The 19464-nt window shown below is 49.2% G+C and overlaps 1 protein-coding gene across 4 annotated transcripts in view; it reads right to left on the reverse strand.

Moving 5' to 3' along the window:
- Positions 1 to 2115: 2115 nt before the first annotated feature.
- LOC116815924 (tRNA (32-2'-O)-methyltransferase regulator THADA-like) overlaps positions 2116 to 19464 on the reverse strand; it is a 38972-nt gene continuing 21623 nt past the window's right edge. For 3 of the 4 annotated variants that reach the window (XM_032764723.2, XM_032764725.2, XM_032764724.2), the window contains exons 19-31: positions 18534 to 18677; positions 17483 to 17587; positions 15770 to 15970; positions 14143 to 14293; positions 12897 to 13143; positions 12264 to 12500; positions 10633 to 10858; positions 9939 to 10145; positions 9326 to 9564; positions 8192 to 8374; positions 5941 to 6207; positions 4267 to 4472; positions 2116 to 3062 (exon numbers count right to left, since the gene is read on the reverse strand). In XM_032764723.2, coding sequence (XP_032620614.1) covers positions 2791 to 3062; positions 4267 to 4472; positions 5941 to 6207; positions 8192 to 8374; positions 9326 to 9564; positions 9939 to 10145; positions 10633 to 10858; positions 12264 to 12500; positions 12897 to 13143; positions 14143 to 14293; positions 15770 to 15970; positions 17483 to 17587; positions 18534 to 18677 — 2685 coding nt within the window. In that variant the 3' untranslated portion in view covers positions 2116 to 2790. The remainder of the gene's footprint in view (positions 3063 to 4266; positions 4473 to 5940; positions 6208 to 8191; positions 8375 to 9325; positions 9565 to 9938; positions 10146 to 10632; positions 10859 to 12263; positions 12501 to 12896; positions 13144 to 14142; positions 14294 to 15769; positions 15971 to 17482; positions 17588 to 18533; positions 18678 to 19464) is intronic. The other variant, XR_012654731.1, reaches the window with a different exon arrangement.

Consider the following 19464-nt stretch of genomic DNA (forward strand, 5'->3'; position numbering starts at 1 on the left):
TAGAGAGGGGCTGCTCCGGCTAATGAGAACCTGACTCAGTTAACCTGCTAAGGTCAGTGTAGGCTGTTAAGCACCTTACTCTAATTAAGGCCCTCTGATGCTATAAAAGGTGCTCACTCAGTAACGCCAGAGGGAGCCAGGGTGGAAGTGTGTGAGAGGAACTGGGAGCAAGAGGCGTGCAAGAAGCTGAGAGTGAGTAGGCAACTGTAGAGGACTGAGAAGTTACAAGCGTTATCTGACATCAGGGGGAGTTCCGGTGATGAGGACAAGAGATGATGTTTGGAGGAGCCATGGGGAAGTAGCCCAGGGATTGTAGCTGTCGTGCAGCTGTTCCAGGAGGTACTCTAGACAGCTGCCAAGTCCACAGGGACCCTGGGCTGGAACTCGGAGTAGAGGGCGGGCCCGGGTTCCCCCCAAACCTCCCAACTCCTGATAAGACACAGGAGGAATTGACCTGGACTGTGGCTTCTACCAGAGGGGAAGGTCTCTGGGCTGTTTCCTGACCCACAGGGTGAATCTGTGAGGTGAGCAAATACGCCAATAAGTGCAGGCCCCACCAAGGTAGAGGAGGAACTTTGTCACAGAGGAGTAAATAACACTTCCTTATTTACTTTCTCCTCACCAGTCATGATTTTATAGACCTCAATTATATCCCCCCCTTAGTCATCTCCTTTCCAAGCTGAAAAGTCCCAGTCTTATTAATCTTTTTTCATATGGCAGCTGTTCCATACCCTTAAATCATTTTTGTTGCCCTTTTCTGAACCTTTTCCAGTTCCAATATATATTTTTCGAGATGGGGCGACCACATCTGCATGTAATATTCAAGATGTGGCTGTACCATGGATTTATATGGAGGTGATGTGATATTTTCTGTCTTCTTATCTATCCATTTCTTAATGATTCCCAACATTCTGTTCCCTTTTTTGACTGCCGCTGCACATTGAGTGGATGGTTTCAGAGAACTATCCACAATGACTCCAAGATCTTTCTTGAGTGGTAACAGCTAATTTAGACCCCATCATTTTGTGTGTATAGTTGGGATTATGTTTTCCATTGTGCATTACTTTGTATTTATCAACATTGAATTTCATGTATAAATACATGAGGAGGGTAAACACCAGGGACGGTGAAGAGCTATTTAAGGTAGAGGGCAATGTTGGCCCAAGAACAAATGGGTATAAGCTGGCCATGAATCAACTTAGGCTAGCAACGAGACAGGTTTCTAACCATCAGAGGTGTGAAGTTCTGGAGCGGCCTCCCAATAGGCATGGTGGGGACAAACAACCTAACTAGTTTTAAGATGGCGCTTGATCAGTTGATGACTGGGCTTGTGGGCACATTGGACCCTTTATAAACAGGTAAAGGAATTGGGAAGTGAAGTGATGGGGTTACCTGTGACAGCAGGGGACTGGACTTGACCCAGGAGGTTCCTTCAAGTTCTGGATCTTAATTCTCGTTTGAAATGGCCTAAAATGTTAGGTTCTTAATCTAAATGTCAGGCTTTAAAAATGTTGTTTTCAAAATGTTTTGGAAATAACACTTGTCTGCCATGGCTGTTGCTTTGTGTATTTTAAGTCCTGTAGGAGGGATTAGCACAGCTGAATTCACTTCCCTAACGAGGCTTTAGATGTTTCACTGAAGTATCGGTGATAGAGAGTCAATCAGCCTGGGACTTCATTTCCTACAAAGAGGGGAGCGAAGGAAAGTTATGGCATCCTTGACTTTGTGTGTGTGATCTGCTCTCAGACGGGATCAGCTACTGTGTGTATTCCCCACCCTCTCACTACATCATACTGGAGAGTGACATGTGAAGGGTCCCTTCTGTACTCTGAGCACAGGAACTCTGGGACAGAGGCTGTATCAGTGAAGCACATGCTCAACAGAGACAAGATGAAGGCTTTGTTGGTATGGGATTGTTGTTGCACCAGCAGTTTGGACTAGAGTTAGACCATAAGTGAAGCAGCAGCTAAGCTCTGAGAGTCAGAGACTAACATTTGAGGAATCAGAGGGCATATGCTAACTGACTGAAAGGCTTTTCAAATGGAAAATACAGACACCCAGATTGCTTTATAACACTGAGTAACAGCAACACCCAATTAGGACTCTTATTAGTGATAAAGTCCAAGCGACACTTTATTCAGCCAAACGCATGTTTACTGACTCCTTATAACAGGAGCCACAAACCTGGATAAAAAACAGTGAAATAAGAGTGGGGGAGCTGAGTTTGAGATGTGACCTCTGTCCTTCGAGATGTGTTCTCTCTGGTCCTTCAGGGAGTAGTGCATCCAACTCTCCTCATTACAGGGAAGCAATGTCTTGACCTGAGAATATCGGACATACCAAGGAGCCTATACTTTTCAGGTAGAGAGGAGCAGAAACATGGGCTAAGACCATCACTGGTATTTTATGTTGGTAGTGATGTAGTTTGCAAAGCTGCCCTCTAAATGAAGAACTGGAAACTATCACCTCCTGGCCTGATCGAGAGAACGTGTGGTTGATAAAATAAGTCTGAGGAACCAAGATAACCTGAGGAGGAGAGGGACCTGGATCCCCGGTAGCAGGACAGTGTACCACTGCCCTTTCCTGGCTGGTGAAGGGGGGGCACCTGAGTTATATCAATAACCTACCGGTTCTGGATGGCTCCCAGCAGAGAAATCAGGAAGGTGAGCACAGAAATCCAGCAGTGTCTCAGAACAGACATCTAAAGCACAGTGTGAAGACAGCACACTCTGCCCCTTGGCTAATGGCTCATGGTAACTCAGTACAACACAGTTCTGCCACCCAGGATGATCAGACAGCTCTTACTGAGGACCTTGTATCTGTGATCCCGTAGTCTAAACTGAAGGTGGGGGCCATTCCATGCTGGGCCAGCAGTTTCTGTACCAGCACAAGCTCACTTCTCAGCTCCTGGGAAGTGCAGTGGATCTCTGAAGCACTGATGTGGGTCCTTTCCAGACCATCCAGCACGTGGGCCAGAAGTGTAGCCTTCACCAGTAGCGCTGTGACAGCAGCATGCACCTTTGCACACCCCAGAGCTTTCATATGCAAAGGTGCAATGGCCTCTAAAAGGGAGCAGAACAAGGCATTAATAGGGTTAGGGTGTGTACAGGATATCGGTGGCCGTCAAAAGTAATTTATAGAGACAGACGAGCGGGCAAATATTCCTGTTCTCACTGTCCCATCCTCTCCACGAGCCAAATTCCCATGTACGCCAGAGTGCAGATAAAGCACCACGCTGCTGTAGCAGGAGTTGAGCTGTCACTGAAAAACCAGTGCCACTCAGCAGCAGCATGACGGTGCAGAGCCATGAATACCCACCAGGGACTTCTGGCTTTTTTCTGTTCCTGGCACAGGTGACTTGGCCTGTCCGCACATGGCCCAGACATGGGCTTGTGCTTAAGCCTGTGCTAAGCTTCTCTGTTTGTTATTTAGCTTTTTTCATTTACACAAATGCCAGGCAGCTCCACTGGGCGTTTGCCTCAGCTTACCTTGGCTGCGCAGAGCACAGCCAGCCCCTCCCCAGCATGACAGCTCTAGTACAGAGACTCTACTGCAGTTTCCCTTGCCAAGGGCAAATAATTTATTATGCAGGTAACATCACGGGGATTTCTGGATGCAATTTCCAGTTATCCAAAACCTCAAAGCTGCTTCTCATTCTCCAGTTTCACCTCTAATCACTATTCGTGATACGCTCCTAGGAGCTGGTTGAACTGTGTGGTGAATTTGGCCAAGATACAGAAAACAAGTGAGGGTTGTCAGTCAATGGCACAGATCATGCAAAGGGACAATTATGGAGTATAGTGGCTGTTTCCTGGCTTTTCCTTTGCACTCTTCGTTTTGTTCGTCCCAGTCTCGGTGCTGTTTGAAGGGAGGCTGGTTTGTGGGGGGAAACATTGGAACAACAAACCTAAACGTAGCAGGTTTTTCTGCATGTGGATCGTGGGCTAGAGCCCAGGTGAATTGTATTAACCCGACTGAGAACAACATTGGAAAAAATGTAAAGAATACTATGAAGTCACTTCAATCCCAAGTTTAACATAGCTTGGAGGTTGCAATATGGCAGGAAGTAATGTGCTGCTTCTTCCATTTCACTTTATTTAAAGCAATTATTCTAGCACCACAGTTAGAGATTGGCAATTAGTGCAGGTCCTACATATAAACAAATTTGTGCTTTATGAACAAGTGTCATATATGCAACCAGCTTTGGTTTGGTTTTAAGGCCAACACTGGGAAGGGATTAGATGTAATGCCAGTGCAGCTACATACCTCGGCTCCACCAGTGCTTGCAGTGCTGCAGGTTGTGTAAGATGCTGGGTCCGGTGGCTTTCAGCCAGCGTTGAGTGAACTCACGAAGCCACGTAGAGGCGGGCACCCTGTCTAGCAGCTGGAGGAGGAAGGGGAGCAGTAGTCGGGATAAAACAGCTGGCTCTGCAAAAACATTGGGTTCATCCTCTTTATACAGACTGGCCGCTCTGAAAGGGAAGCCAAGTCAAATGAGAAACCCCACGTTTTGTCTCATTCATTGATCTGCTCCTCCAAACACCTCTGCACGATTTCATGCTGTGATGGCACCGTGATGGGTGTTGCATGAGCAGACAGGGCTTTCTGTATTGGTGACTAGAAAGGATGGGATTTCATATATTTTGTGTCTACAGATTGAAAGGCCCAAGGCCTCCCTCTGTGGGGGACAGTTCCCTTGGGATGCTGGCAACAATGTTTCCCATCTTTGGAGCACAGTTTTACAGCACTGTACATCCATTAACTCCAGTCTCTCCCAGGAGAGTTGTGTGGATTAAGAAGTGTCATCTCCACTGCACAGAGGGAAAAGCAGAGAGATTAAAGGCCTTATTTTCAAATTTGAGTGCCTAAAGCAAGGCACCTATGTAATTGGCCTGATTTTGAGAGGTGCTGAGCATACACAACCACCAGTGAAGTCAATGGGAGCTATAGGTGCTCAAAACCTAAAAAAAACCCAAACAAAAACAGGCCACTTATTTAGGTGCTTGAATAGAGATTTGAATTCTTAAATTTAGGCCAGGATTTTCAAACATAGGTGGACTAAGTTACCTCCCCAGGTGGCGCAGTGAGACACTGGCAGAGATGGAGACAGAACTCAGTAGCCCCTGTCCTCTAATTTCAGCCTCACTTACATCCAGTCTAGACATTTTTATTTAAAAAACAAAAACAAAGAAACCCCCAAACAGACCATTTCTTTGCAGGGCCTAGTTTTTAATCTGCCCTTATAAAACCAAGTTGTCCCTATGGCTTTTATTCTGGAATACCACCTGGAGCGGCTTCCTCCAAAAGCAGAGACAAAACCAGGATGCATTTGCTCTTTTCACTTCCACCAGCAGACGGCGCATCCCCTCCTTGCCCTTTGCTGGCACGCAGGGATCACTGCTTGCATGTCTGAGCTGGCCCTTTACCAGCTGGTCACTTGGGCTGCCTCCTAAGAGGCAACCGAATTCTCATGATTTGCCTTCATTCCTAAAGACAGGTTTCCCAATCCTAATCTGCACTGTGGCTACTTTGCGACACACTGTTGGCATAACCAGCCATGGCAGGATCTCACCAGGGTATTCGTATACTCCTGTGGTATGAAACTACCACAGACACTCTTAAGCCATTTCTAGTGTCTGCAGCTAGTGTCGGGAGGACATGGCTGGGAGAAAACTAGGAGTGGCCAGATCTTCTTACGCCACAGCAATCCCTAGTTCTCCTCCCGGCCCCTTGGGACTACTGCCAGGCAGCTGCTCTAATACACACTGGGATATTGGACCGGTGCAAGTGGGATGTGGGAGCACAAAGGTGCCTCAAAGCAAGCTTTGTATCCCTGTTGGAGCTGCAGTGTGCCCTCCCCTTGGCCACAGCGGAAGATGGGTACTGAAATATTTCTGGTATGTGTCTCCTTAACACCGCTTTAGAATCTTAGCTGCTCACTTGTTGGCCTCCAGTTCTGTCAAGATGTTGCTGAGATCCAGCGTGGGGAGGTGCCGAAGCAAAAACTCAAAGGTTTCTTGGCAGCCCCAGAACTTTTCCAGCAGGACATGCAGCAGGCACACCAGCCCTCTGTTACCCTGGATGAAAACACAACGGTCTTGAGGCTGCGCTCCCGACACGTGCTGAACAAGGCTGGCGAAGACAGAGGCTTCACGCCGTACTTCCTGATCCTCATCTTGTAGCAGGTAAATGCCCATGTCCATCACACTGAGTGGAAAAAGAAGGCAGACTTCATTGTAGTAGCATATCTGAAGCATTTCTAAGCTGTCCAACCACAATGCCAGGGGATAATCTTACACAGGCTGTAACTAACAGGAAACTTGGATGGTCAATATCATCATTACTTGTTTCTGGTAGTGCTTGTAATATGCCAGGTGTTACATACACGAAAGGCCCTGCTGCCATGAGCTTACAGTTGAAAGAGACAAAGCTAATAGATGGAGGTTAGGGGAGAGGGGGAAACATACCAGCAGAATGGTCAGATGGAAACTAGCTACATCCTGGTAATGTTTGTTTAACAGAGTCTCTCTTTTCTCTTTTGTAAAGTGACATACAATATCCTCAAGTACTCCGCAGCCTTGTCACAGTCAGCCTGTCTCTGTTCATCAGGGCAAAGTGCCCCATCCAATATTGTATTGAGGATTTTCATGAGGATACTGTTGGGGAGAGTTGGACCCAACGTTTACATTTTGTTTAAAAAAAATATTGTTTTACAAACCCTTAGGTCAACAGAAACGTTTCCAGTATTTTTATTTAAACTCCAACTTACAAGTCTTTTGTTTAAATATTCCTGTGTTGTGTTTGCAACTGGAATATTGCAGAGTTGAGTTACCCTGCATGAGGGCCACAAAATGAAACTGACAAGTTCATTTTTCATTATCCAGGCTGAGTGAAATGCAGAGAGTAAATCAACAGTACTTTGTAGCAAAAAGGAGCTGAGGCTTTCAGGTGTTAGCAGCAGCACAGGTAACAGCATCTTGTTTTTAAAAATGTGATTGTAACTTAGCAATGGCCCCTTTAATATTCTTCAATGCAGTTTTCCTAGGGCGAGTCTTCTATTAAATAGGCAAGTTATTAACCTTTAGGGCCGGAAACTGGGATTTTGGATGCTGGAGCAGTACTGGAAATGTATATTGTCAATGACCATCAAGAAAACCTGACTTTCATGCCACAAGTATTGGTCAAAGTCAAGCTGAATTAGCTCTTGCCAGGAAATTAAATATAAATAATGAGTTTTTTTAGTTATAAAGAGAATAAGGATGGATGATATTTACCCCCACATACATGAGGGGGTAAATAGCTATTTAAGCTAAAGGATAGTGTTAGCACAAGAACAAATGGATATAAACTGGCCATGAACAAATTCAGGCTGGAAATTAGAAGAATGTTTCTAACCATAAGAGGGATGAGGTTCTGGAACAGCCTCCCCACAGGAGTTGTGGGAGCAAACAATTAGTTTCAAGGGAGAGCTGGATACATTTTTTTAGTGTGACTGTATGACGGGGTTGCTTGTCCTGGTAGGGGTTAAGGCTCAGCAGCCCTGAGGCCCATTTCTGGTGTACGTCGTATGGACCTAAAAGCTTATGCTTCAGGGTTTCAGCTGGCCACCTGCAGTGGTCAAGTAGAGATTTTCCCCTCCAGTGTATTCTAGGTTGGTTTTTTTAAGTGTCCTTCCTCTGAAGTATCAGGGATGGCCACAGCTGGCAATGGGACATTGAATGGAGAGGGCCAGAACTCTGAGATGGCATCAAGGATTCTCTCTCTCATATATGCTTGACTGGCTGGTTCTTGCTCACATGCTTAGAGTCTAACTGATGGCCATGTGTGGGGTCAGGAAGGAATCCCCTCTCCACCCCCCGCTCCAGCCCCCAAGTCAGATTGGCAGAGTTTTCGCTGCCTTCTGCAGCAGATGGGTGCAGGTCAGTTAGCAGGATTACGTGGGTGTATCTCATTGAATCATTTCCTGCTGTTGGGGGGGCCTCAGGCACTGGTGCACTGCAGCCTCTCCTACGTCTGCCTGTGGCACATAATACTCTAATCTCCTGAGGGCGGGAATACTGTGGTCTCATTTCAGTGGTTGGGATCAGTGTGTGGGAGGTGGTGGCCTGTGATACGAGGTGTGAGAGGTCTGATGAGATGATCTGGTGGGTCCCTGGCCTCAACTCTCTGACTCTAAGTGTCAGCTACATACCGCACAGCCACTGACAGCAGGGATGGGCAGGAGGCTTCCAGGGCACTTTGAACCACGTCAGCTCCTGCCAGCTTGAGAGACCTTGCTGCTGCCAGTCTCAGCACCTCTGAAGAAATGGATCTGCTGCATCTTTCTAGCATCACACACCATCGCTCAAGCAGAGGATAATCCCGAAGCTTGGAACTGTCACAGGACGAGTGAGAGAGAAGGAATGTCAAAGTCAAGTCATTCCTTCTGGCTCCATCAGACACCAGCACTCAGCTGACTGCCCCAGCGTAGTATTCTCCCTTTTCAGGAGAATAAGGAGTACCAATAAGCCAGACCCATGACACTGCACCAGACTAATGAAGCTGCCATAAATCCTTTGACATTGGTGCATTTGTTGATGTTCACTGCAAAAACTAAATCAAAATGCAGGTCCTGCAGCGAAGGGTCATGGGTCTCTGCAATACACTGTGGAGAAGCAATAGCACCTCTGGTTCTGTCCCTCTCACAGCAGTTACAACCTATTGTTCTCCACCCATTCAAGCACAGGGTCTGGGAGTCCTGAGAAGCAGGGCCACTTGAGTTCAAATGCAACACCAGCCACAAAAGGATTACTGTAGCTGCCAGTATTTTAGGGTGACACCTTCCCCAGGGCTCCTTGGACACACACACCACTGTTTATGCTGTACTTTGCATACTGGACAATTCTCTACTGCACCGACACCTCTGTAACTGGCAGCCCTACGTTTCTGATCCAGCACCATTCTACGTGTCGCTGCAGGCATGTAACTACAGCTCCTGTTCAGTTGCAAGCGATCTGCTTCTCTTCAATGTTTGTCTCCTCGCTTTCTCGGGGAGTGGAGTAAATTGGTATTAGACCACCTACCACGCAAGGCAGCGCCGGTAAAATCGGTATCGTGGAAGGGCACATGCCTCCAATAAAATTCAATGCCAAGCAAGTAAGAGCAAGAGGAAAAAAGCCAGGACAGACGCACAGAGCTGAATATATTATATAGGCAATGCCAAAAAGGTGTCTGCTGTTGTAGGGATCAGTGCTGCTCCTACTGAACCCAGGGCAAAACTCTTATTGACGTCTATGGCCCATCAGAAAATTAGAGGGAGGGTACAGGAGAATAAGATTCTACTTACCCCAGGACAAAGAGCAAGCTGATCACGGAGAGTGCCTGGAAGAGGAGATCTGGGCCAGGAGACTCTGTTTCCACCATAGATAGCAGGACATCCACACATGCTGCTGCAGGACCCAAGAGTTTATGGAAAACATCTTGGGCCTGGGATGGAGGATTGCGGCACAGATGCACCAAAGCCTCCAGGTATAACTTCAAGAACTCTTTGTCCTGCCGACCTTGTAGCACTGACTTTAGGTTCTCCTGATGAAGAAATGGAAAGTTCCCAGAGAAATAAGGAATCACCATCCCTCTTGGTAAAAGTCCTTTTGATTCGGGATGAGCAATGATGCTTCTAAAGCTAAAATGCAGCTGTGGAAGTGCGGTGGATTAACGCACTAGCCATTCGCCTCTAGAGACTTGCGTTCAAACTCCCAGTAAGACATGCAGGGAAAGGCATATGGTGTCAGTACTGTGAATGGCCTTAGCACAGTGGTTTCTAGGAACACCTAACTAGCCACGCTCATCAGAATGAGAGCTCAGAAAGGCACGATCTGTTTCACAGTGTGGGGGTGTTAGGACTGCACAGGTCCTGAACGTTCGCTCTGATTTAAAATCTCTATGGAGCCTTGCCTTACCAGTAAGGTCAGCTGGAGACTCTCCTCTAAGTCCTTGCTTTTTCCTTCCTCCCCTTCAATCACCCACGTCAGGATGGCTGATTGTATATCAACATCTGCCCCTTGGAGGAGCAAGCAAACAGCACCAACTCTCTCAGTCCCAGCCAGGCTTGCTGCCTCCTTGCAGAGGAAGTGGGTGATGACTTGATGGAACACAGCGGAGCCCACCTGCAAGAAAACCAGAACAGCTGCTTATATGCTACTCCATGAAAGGCTTTGCTTTCTAGACGGAGACAAGATCCCTTTGATATGGGCCAGGTTTGGATGAGTGCCCTACACTACATGCCCACTGCTAGCACATTGAATAAAAGTGAAATAGCCGGGAACTAAATTTAACCTACGTTTTCCCCTTAAGCAGAGATGCTCAAGGTTAAAGGCCATTCACCATTTTTGTAAGAGCACCAGAGACTTTTTAAATCAGAGAGCATTCCTCTCCTTCTCCAGGCACTTTGCAAACACCAACTGGTGAAGCCTCAAAGGATGCCACTGAGAGAACGACTGCTCCTCAGCCCTATCCTCTACTCCAGACCCAGCAGAGTATTTACAATGGTCCATTGTGACTTTGCAGCTTGACTGGTAGCATATTCCTTATCCTTGAGCTGTTTCTGAGGCCCCAGTGAGCCACAATGACCACATCCTCAGGAAAGGCAAATACCTGGAGCTCGGAAGATCTTGCCTTCTGCCCTGGCCCGAGGCTGTGCAGTTCACTGCTCACAACCTCTCGAAAACGCTTTGCAAAACCCTGGGTGCAGCTCCCCGCCAAGAGGGAGATGACTTTGAGGTAGGCTGAGCGAATCAGAGGGCACTGCTGTGCAGGGGTGACCAACCAGAACTGGCCTTCCATCTGGTGAGCCACAGACCGCATGGCATCTGGTGACGAACTGAAAGGAAACAGCAGAGTTTACTTAGCGAGGTACCTGTTGTAGTAAGATGAGGCCCTGAAACATAAACTCTTGTATCAAAGGCCCAGTCTGAAGCCTGAACCAAAGTACTTCCAAGCACTGCTAAGCAAAAGCTGGGCTGTGAGCCAGAGACAGGCCCCACTCACAGAAATTGGTAAGAAGAGGGCTGCTAGAAGCAGGTGCATCTACATATAAGTGCTAATAAGAGGAATTTGTGCCAAGATGGCATCAGAACACTCCACAGAGATAACAAGAAACAGGCAGGTGCATTTTAAAGGCAGGGTCAAAAGGACAGCATGATGGATAGATCTGTTTGAAACAACATGATCAAAGGAGGAGACAGCACCCTAATGAGTCAAGAGGCTGTAGCTCAATATGTTAATAGGGATGAGTAATCTGTCCTGTAACTGTATAAAAGTAGGTCCCGGAGAGCACATCTTTGTCTGGCCAAGGGGGCAGTGGAAAGTCCTGCCACTGACTGAGCCGGTCCATTGCTGGGGGCACAAATTCGTAGTATGTCTTGTAAGTCTACGGGAAACTAATACTGTGCTTCGTTTGACAATAAACCTGGCTCAAGTTCCTTCGTATCTTACTAGAGTCTGTGATCATTGGAGGTTCTCTCATGGTTTGCTGTGCCAGTGATCTGCGCCGAGCCAGGGCAGCAGACAGAGGGAACACGCATGCAGCCAACTGTTATCATCATTGAGCAAGAGCAGAGCACCACACCTGTAGCTACTGACAACATCCGTAACAATAGTTATGGGTTAGCTGTTACTAGCCACCTTGGATGCAGGAACGTTAGCTTGTCTCTTTGAAAGGTGCTGATCCAGTTCTCTCTGCAGACTAATGCATTACAATTCTGTTTCTTGGAAGGGGACAGGGTACTGCATTGATAAGGGTTGGGAAGGTCTGTCGCTACTAGACCACCTTGTATCCTGTCTTATGGTGGCATCATTGGGCTCTTTCCTCCTGTTTCTAGGGTGTGTGATAGAACCTTTTCCCCACCCCTGCAGCCAAACAGAACATGAGGTCAGCGTATGTCCTTCTGCATTGTTCCTGGCACTCCATGAAGCAGCCAGCAGGGCTCCATGCAGTCTGGTCTGTCCTTATTTCTTGCCCCTTCGATAGCAAATGGAGCCGTTTCACAAAAGGCAGGATTGCCACAAGCACAGGAAGTGAGTCAGCTGGTGAGTCTGTGATGGAGCCACCGCTCTGCCACTCAGCTGGGAAGCAACATTCCTAGGTTAATTTCAGTGTTTGCCTCGGCATTCCTTGCCAGGCTGCTCACGCTATGCCCCTGGCTTTGGCGTTTGGATCTGAGGTCATGCCTTGCTGCCGTGAAAACAGAAAGGGAGTAAGGGAACGGCACTAGAAACCCACTCACCAGTTGGTGTCTTCAGCGTAAGCCAGCAGAGCCTGTATCTGCAGCAGACGCCCATGCAGCGTGTTGTGGGATAGGACACCGCCTCGCTTAGCTAAGTCCCCAGCTAGTCGCAGCAGGATCTTCCCGTATTCAGCTGTAGGGACAACAGGGACCAGGGCCTTGGCTGCCATGACCCGCACAGCGTAGATGGGGTTTCCTGCAAGCTGAAGCAAGGGCTCCAGGAAGCAAGTGGAGACGCTGCAGAGCGAGCAGTGCAGAGCGGGAAACAAAGCAAAGATTATCCTCCAGCTGGTCTACGTCCCTGCTAAACGGAGCTGAACGGACAGGGCTAGAAAAGGACGACAGCTTCAGAGCATGTCTCGGCTCTGCATGTCAGCTCCATGGGGTCTCTGAGCTCTCAGGACCAGCAGTGCCACTGCAGCACCCTGCCGTCGCGCAGCCCATCCTCTGCCAGGATGCAAGTGACCCAGATGAGGGCAGGGACCCTTCCCCTCTGCAGAAGGCGGCTGGATTCCATTGGCTCTGGGAGGCTGTCAGCCTCACGCAGGCCATAGGTAGCAGTGCCCCTGCGGGGACCCCCAGCCTGCACCCTGCCACCTGCCCATGGGGTGGCGGCCTCCACATTTTCTCTACCTGCTCAGTCCATCTGCCCCAGGTTGGAGTTTTGCCAAGAGCGTGAGGATGGCGTGGAGCGAGGGGCAGAGGTGCAACTTCCCTCCCTCCGGCTCTCCTGCCGTCTCCAGAGCTGAGTGCAGCTCTCCCAGCAGGATCTCCCTCAGCTGCGGGTAGCGGCTGAAGAACGCCTGAGGGCTCACCCCATCCTGAGCACAGCTATCGTCCCGGCTCCGCTTCGGACCCAGCACCCGAGCTGTGAGGGCGCCTGAAAGAAAACAAGCGGGGGAAGGGCATCAGGAACCATGGCCATTGGCACATGGCAGCAATGAACTAGCAACCCACGTCCTCTGCCCTGCGCTTCAGCATGAACAGCAAAGTCCTCCAGAGCCGCGTTCAGGCAGAGGCAACACATTAGTGGCTTGAGCACAGAGATGCTCTGATGTCTCTCCTTGGAGCCTGCTTCAGATCCCAGCAGGGCTGGCTCAGTCATTCGTCCTTCCCAGGCAGGGAGATGGAGTCCCAGGCAATTTACTCGATGGGGGGTGCTCTCAAGAGACTCCGGAAAGCAGGTCCCCCCTGCTCTGCAGGGCATTAAAGATGCTTTGGCCTGTTTGCTGGGGTTTGCCTTGGGCCCTTATCCAGCATCTCCCACTCCACTCACTCTCACGCAGAGTCACCCTCCACCCCAGAGATGGCTGCATTTCATTGAGGCCGTGTGTAGTGGGAGAGATGGAGACAAGTCAAAATTTAGATCCTGACTGGGACTGCCCCAAAGGTCAGACCAGGGATTTTTGCTTGGGACCATCTGTTGAGAGCAGTTTGGAAAATGCTTTGTGGGGGTGGGATTCCGTATAAAACATTATTCTTAGACCCCTTAGGGAGCAGCTACCGTGACCCTCCCTAAATAGCAAAGGAAGCGGCTACCAGACCTGGTAAGCTGATCATTCCTGAAGTAGCCCAGCGCTTGACTGATCTGGGACTCTTTCTAACAGATACAGGAATTAGCCTGTTCAGACTCACCATAGACTGGAGGACACATTTTGCAAACCGTACGACACTGTCTCCTCCCTCCTCCCCACCACTATTATTCACAGCAGAGCTTCTGACATGCTCTTCTTGCTTTCTGCTCCATTAGCCCCGCAGAGGGCACTAAGGGCCGGGCACTGAGCAGAGCAATGGCCTTGCTCCTGTGGAGATTGACTGATGGAAGGACACCCATGTGTGCACCCCATGGCATTGCTAGGAATAAGCAGCTATTACTCACTGAAGAGCTGGATGGCTGCGTTTCTCATGGCCCAGCTAGACGAGCCTAGTGCCTTCAGAAGCAGAGCCATCATAGGTGTGACATACTGTAGCAGCGCCGTTCCTAGGCCAGAGCCACGCACCAGTGTCTGCAGCACGTGCAAGGCAGAGACCTGCAAAGAACACACAACAGAGATCACCATGGTGGCCCAGGGACATCTTGGTGCCCACTGGCAGAAGGCAGTGCCCTGGATCTGGTCTCTACAGAATCGATCAAAGGGTTTCTGGTAAGGTCTCTAGCGAAACCCTGTATCGTGCTGATCGTCGTCATCACGGTGACATGTTTGTACAGATACTATGTAAGGAGGGTGTATGTGTGTTTCTTTCAGGTGGGAGCTGCTTATCCACCTATGTGGCTATATGTAAACTGAGTACTGTGTACTTCACAACAGCTGTCTGTTTACTGACTGACCGCAGTGCTAATTAAGAGATTGTGAAATCTCCATAGGAGATTCTCTGCAGGAAAAAACAAGCTGCAGGAGGTACCCTGTTTACAAGTGATGACAGTGAATGGCTGGAACTATGTCTGAAGATACAATGGTATATCCAGGTATCCTTCACTGAGGGGTCAAGCTGCCAGCTGGCTTGTTGTATGAACAAAGGATCATAGCTGGTCTGGTTCTGATGAGAAGAGAGAGACTTTGGGTGAGTAACCTTTATGAGACAGGGGAATGTCTTGTTAAGTTTAGGCTCTAGAAAGCATGTTGTGATTTTATTTTATACGTAACCATTTGTTCCCATTAATTTTGTCTGCTGCTTCTCAAATCTCAGGTCTTTGTTAAATAAACTTTTACTTGGTTTCACTAATCCGAGTGCTGTCAGTTGAGTGGAGTGGTGGTTCTGAGGTGTAGCTGGTGTGTACTGTGCCTTTGGGAGCAGTGGATCTGTGAATGTGGGGAGCGTGTAGTAGAATATGGGCTGGACTCTTCCAGGGGAAGCCTGGAGAGCTCAGGGGCTGCATGTGCCTATTCTTTACGTGCAGAGGGACCGTGAAGCCTGCGTGGGCTGAAGGGAGGAGTGCTTGTGTTGCCTGTAGCTGGTGGAGTTTGTGAACTGACCCCTTACAGATATGGCTTCCTTACGCTGAGGGCAGGTGGTAGCGAGGTGCCTTGCAGCCATGGATACCACCCCCAGAGGTGTCGCAGTCATTTCCCACTCACAGAGCAGCTTTCATTGCAAAGAAGCTTGACATACTACACAGAAAGCACATGAGTCACTTCGGGGTTGGGGTGGGGACACAGCAAACACTAGGCAATAGTTTAGGGCAGCGAAAAGAAAGCTGTTTTCCTCAGCTGGATTGGCCAGGGAAGGTAAGTGGGTGTGACGCTGCGGCAAACAGCTCTACTCTAGTGAAAACCAGCAGGACGCCAGGAGTAGGCACGAGTGGTTTGCTTGTAAGTTTGGTCTCCTCCGAGAGATGGCACTGCAGGCAGCACAGGGACCCCAGCTGTGTTCGGAGGGCAGTGTGCTCGCTCAGCAGCATCACTGGCTAGGAAGCAGCCTGCCTGGCTAACTAAGAGGCAGGTCTCTTCTGCTGACTATCATCCAGTAATGTGGGAGCTGAACTGTTCAGCGCACAGGCCTCTCACCTGAGGGAGGTCCAGCGTCTGGTCCCAGTTCTGTGGGAGAGGCGTGTTGGCCAAGGCCAGTAAAGTCTGGATGCAATGTGCTAGCAGAGGGCGTGCCTTGGAGGGATCCTCCCCACCGAGGATACACAGGAAGAGCATGGGGAAGCCGGCTGCCCTGCGGGTAATGGAGCTGCTCCTGGGGCCGCTTAACAATTCTAAACCCTGAGAAACAAAAGCAGCACAGGAAGCTGTATGTGACTGAGAGATTAAACCTTGCAGTGTTCAGACTGGGATTGCAGTTTAGGAGCTCTTAGCTCCCAAGCCTGTGCTCACACCGCTGGTAAACATCCAAGACCCATGTTTGTTCTGTAACAAGTGCTGGGCGTGATACAGTAACTCCTCAATTAAAGTCATCCTGGTTAACCTTGTTTTGTTGCTGATCAATTAGGGAACGTGCTCGTTTAAAGTTGTGAAATGCTCCTATTTGGCAGCCACCTGCTTTGTCTACTGCTTGCAGGAAGAGCAGCCTGTTGCAGCCAGCTGGTGGGGGCTTGGAACCAGCGTGGACTGGCAGCCCCGCCATCAGCTCCCCACTCCCGTAACTTCCCTGGACAGCAGCTATCCAGCAGGCTAGCAATTGCAGCTGTCCCTCCCGCCCACTGCCATGTGCTACTCCTGTCCTTTGCCTTGGAGCTGCTCCCCAAGACTCCTGCTTGCTGTTGGGGGAGGGGAGGGAAGGAAGAGGAAGGCTAATGTCAGGGTGTCTCTCCCCCCCCCCGTACCCTGCTTACCCCATCTTCCACAGAGCAGGGGGGACACAGGACGGAGGGAGCTTGCAGCAGCTGCGGTCTCAGCAAGCTGATCTAATTAACAAGGCAGTGTACTTAAGGGGAATGCACATATCTCCCTCCATTCCTGCTGCCTTGCAGAGTGAGAGTGTTAACCCCTGAGGGCTCAGCCAATTGCTAGTTCATCATTTAGCAGTAAAGGGAAATATCCCACCCTCTGACTCCTCCACCTCAACCAAGCTTCACAATCATCATCACTGTGTACTAGAATTAAATTGTTTAAAACTTTAGAGACAGAGAGAGTGTGTGTGTGTTTGTAATAATATAGTCTTTTGTCAAGAGAAAATTTCCCTGGAACCTAACCCCCCCCCATTTACATTAATTCTTATGGGGAAATTGGATTTGCTTAACATCGTTTGCTTAAAGTTGCATTTTTCAAGAACATAACTACAACTTTAAGTGAGGAGTTACTGTACAGGGTTGGTACATGTGGACTTAACAGCTAAGAGGGGAGAGCAGGATCCAAAGGGTGTTCTGCTTAGTCCTCATTGGCTGTAGGCTGGTTTGGGAAGAGGGGTTCAGTGGAGTGGAAGGGATGCTCAGACTTTTGGGGCGTACAAGGCCCCAGCCAGGGATTTGGGGGAATACAGCAATGATCTTTGGTCCTTAAATTTACAACTGTTCTAAACCTCTCTAAAAACTACACACAGGGGTGTGTGCTCAGAACAATACATGAGTGAGGGGTCAGAGGTCAATGATTTGCCCATCAGAACTCTGAACTGATTAAAGTTAATTAGTCTCTATCCCCTTCCAGAAGGGGGCTGAGTTTTCCTGTGTTTGAACACTTACTGGTGCCCTGATCCTGACTGAGGTCTTTGGGTAACAGTTACCTTTAACTGAATGACCTTCTCCCCCCGGTGCCTAGAGCGAGAAATGGTTGCAGTACCTGTGCCAGCATCGTTCTTGGCACTGCCTGCAGTTCTGCATGAGGATGGTTCAGCAAAGCAGTGCAGAATTTGGTGAATCCCATGCTGCAACCTTCAACTGCTCCCTAGGACAGAAGAATACGCCAGGCTTTGCAGGTTCAAAGGGCTTTCCATCTGCTCCCTAATCAACCTTCACCACAGCCCCATGAGGGGGACACTCGCCTCTTTTCACAGATGAGGAAGCAGAAGCAGATAAATGTAATGACTTGGTCAAAGCTGCAGCAGTTAAGTGTCAGCGCTGGGATTAGAAATTGGGAGCTCCTGACTCATAGTCCCATGCTTAAACCAAAGCCCCTGGCCTACGTGATAAAACATTAAAACGGAAGATTTTTGTGAAGCAGAGAAGTGGATTTTGTAGGTGAGGCTAATTATGAATCTCTGCTGTGGATTCAAAGGAGACAGTCAAGCCACTCGCTTGTCTCATGTGATACATCAGACCCTCACTGGGGTTACCACACATTGTCTAGCCCCTGCAGTAGCCCAGAGGCTGAGTGATAGAGCCCATAGCGCTATCTAAGAAACAGTGACATGACCAGCTGCATCCACCCAAAGGGATCCAGGTTCACTGCTGGGACACACAGAAGGTAGGTCAGGAAGAAGAAGAAGAGAGAGGATGTCGGACGCTGTTCTGTGGTCATTGCCACTGTCCAAAGCTGTAATGACTGGCTCCAAATAGAGCCCTGCCGTCTCCCTGGCCAGGAGTTGGCCCTTGTAAGGGTTAAATGGAGACTTACTGGTGGGAAAACATCTGCTGGATGCTTTCCTGGGTGCTATAAGTCCCCAGTAGCCCCATTAAAGTCAGTGGAGTTGTTCCAGCCTCATGAGGTGTAACAGCAGAATCGCACCCAGGGATCTGACAAATGGCCCTTAAACGACAGACCTTACTGCTCTCAAGGGACAGTGACATGAGCCCTAGGCCACTCAGAAGGGAGGGAGACCCCCCCCGTCAGGCCTGAGATGGGACGGAGGGTGTGGCACAGCCTATCTATCCAGGCCAGAGGCTGTTCTTACCCAGTGCCGGCACTTCAGCAGCACTTCCTGAAACACTCTAGCTGCCATCTTGACCACCGTGAGTGGCAGGAGCGGCTCAGCCCCTGCCGGTGGTGCCAGAGGGAGAATCTTCTCCACGAGGCCTCCCAAGAGCAGCCCTATTTCCTGCAGGGTCCAAAGAAACAAACCAAATTAGGCGTGAGAGCAAGACTTGGCTCAATTGACGTAGCCTCTCTCGTCCTTAGGGCTAGTGAGGGATTTGGTGCATTGCTAGCTTATGCTCCAGGGTGCTTTAAAACGCTGAGAGCACATGGCGCCCGGCAGATATGCCTCAGCCCTGTTTCCGCTGGCACAAACGGAAGAGCCCCCTCCAGCTGGTCTTTCGCTTTGCCCTCCCCTCACCCTTGCCCCAGTCAATGCTTCAGTAAGGTGGGGAATTTATACCTATGCAGTCTCTGACAAGGATCAGTCTGAGCCAGGTTTGATCCTGCTGCCATTGAAATGGTAAAAACTCCCACTGATTTCAGTGGGAGCAAGATCAGATCCCTGATTATCCCATCACCTTGATCACTGATGTTTGTGAGTACCCAAGAATCAACAAGCTTCCCAAACCAGACAGGCAGAGAGCAGCAAGTCTCTGTCGTGCAAGGACCCTGCAAGTTCTGGGAGGCATTTTAATGCCAAGGCAAATCAATCAGGGTGTCGTTTATTATTGCTAAAGGGCAATAGCTAAGACTAGTGCTTTGCAGACTAGCGTGAGAAGCCCAGGTCCCTGCCCTGAGACGCTGAGTTAAGCAACCTACAGATAAAGGAGGTGGGGGGATGGCTGGAACAAAACTATCTGATTTTGTAACGCTGAGGCATGGCACAAGGAAGTAGGAGAGGACAGGTAGCAGAAGGTGGTCACAGAAGTGAATGTTCAGGAGGACCTTGAAGGAGAAGAGCACGGTGG

This window comes from Chelonoidis abingdonii, chromosome 22, assembly GCF_003597395.2.
Source record: "Chelonoidis abingdonii isolate Lonesome George chromosome 22, CheloAbing_2.0, whole genome shotgun sequence".
Lineage (NCBI taxonomy): Eukaryota > Metazoa > Chordata > Testudines > Testudinidae > Chelonoidis > Chelonoidis abingdonii.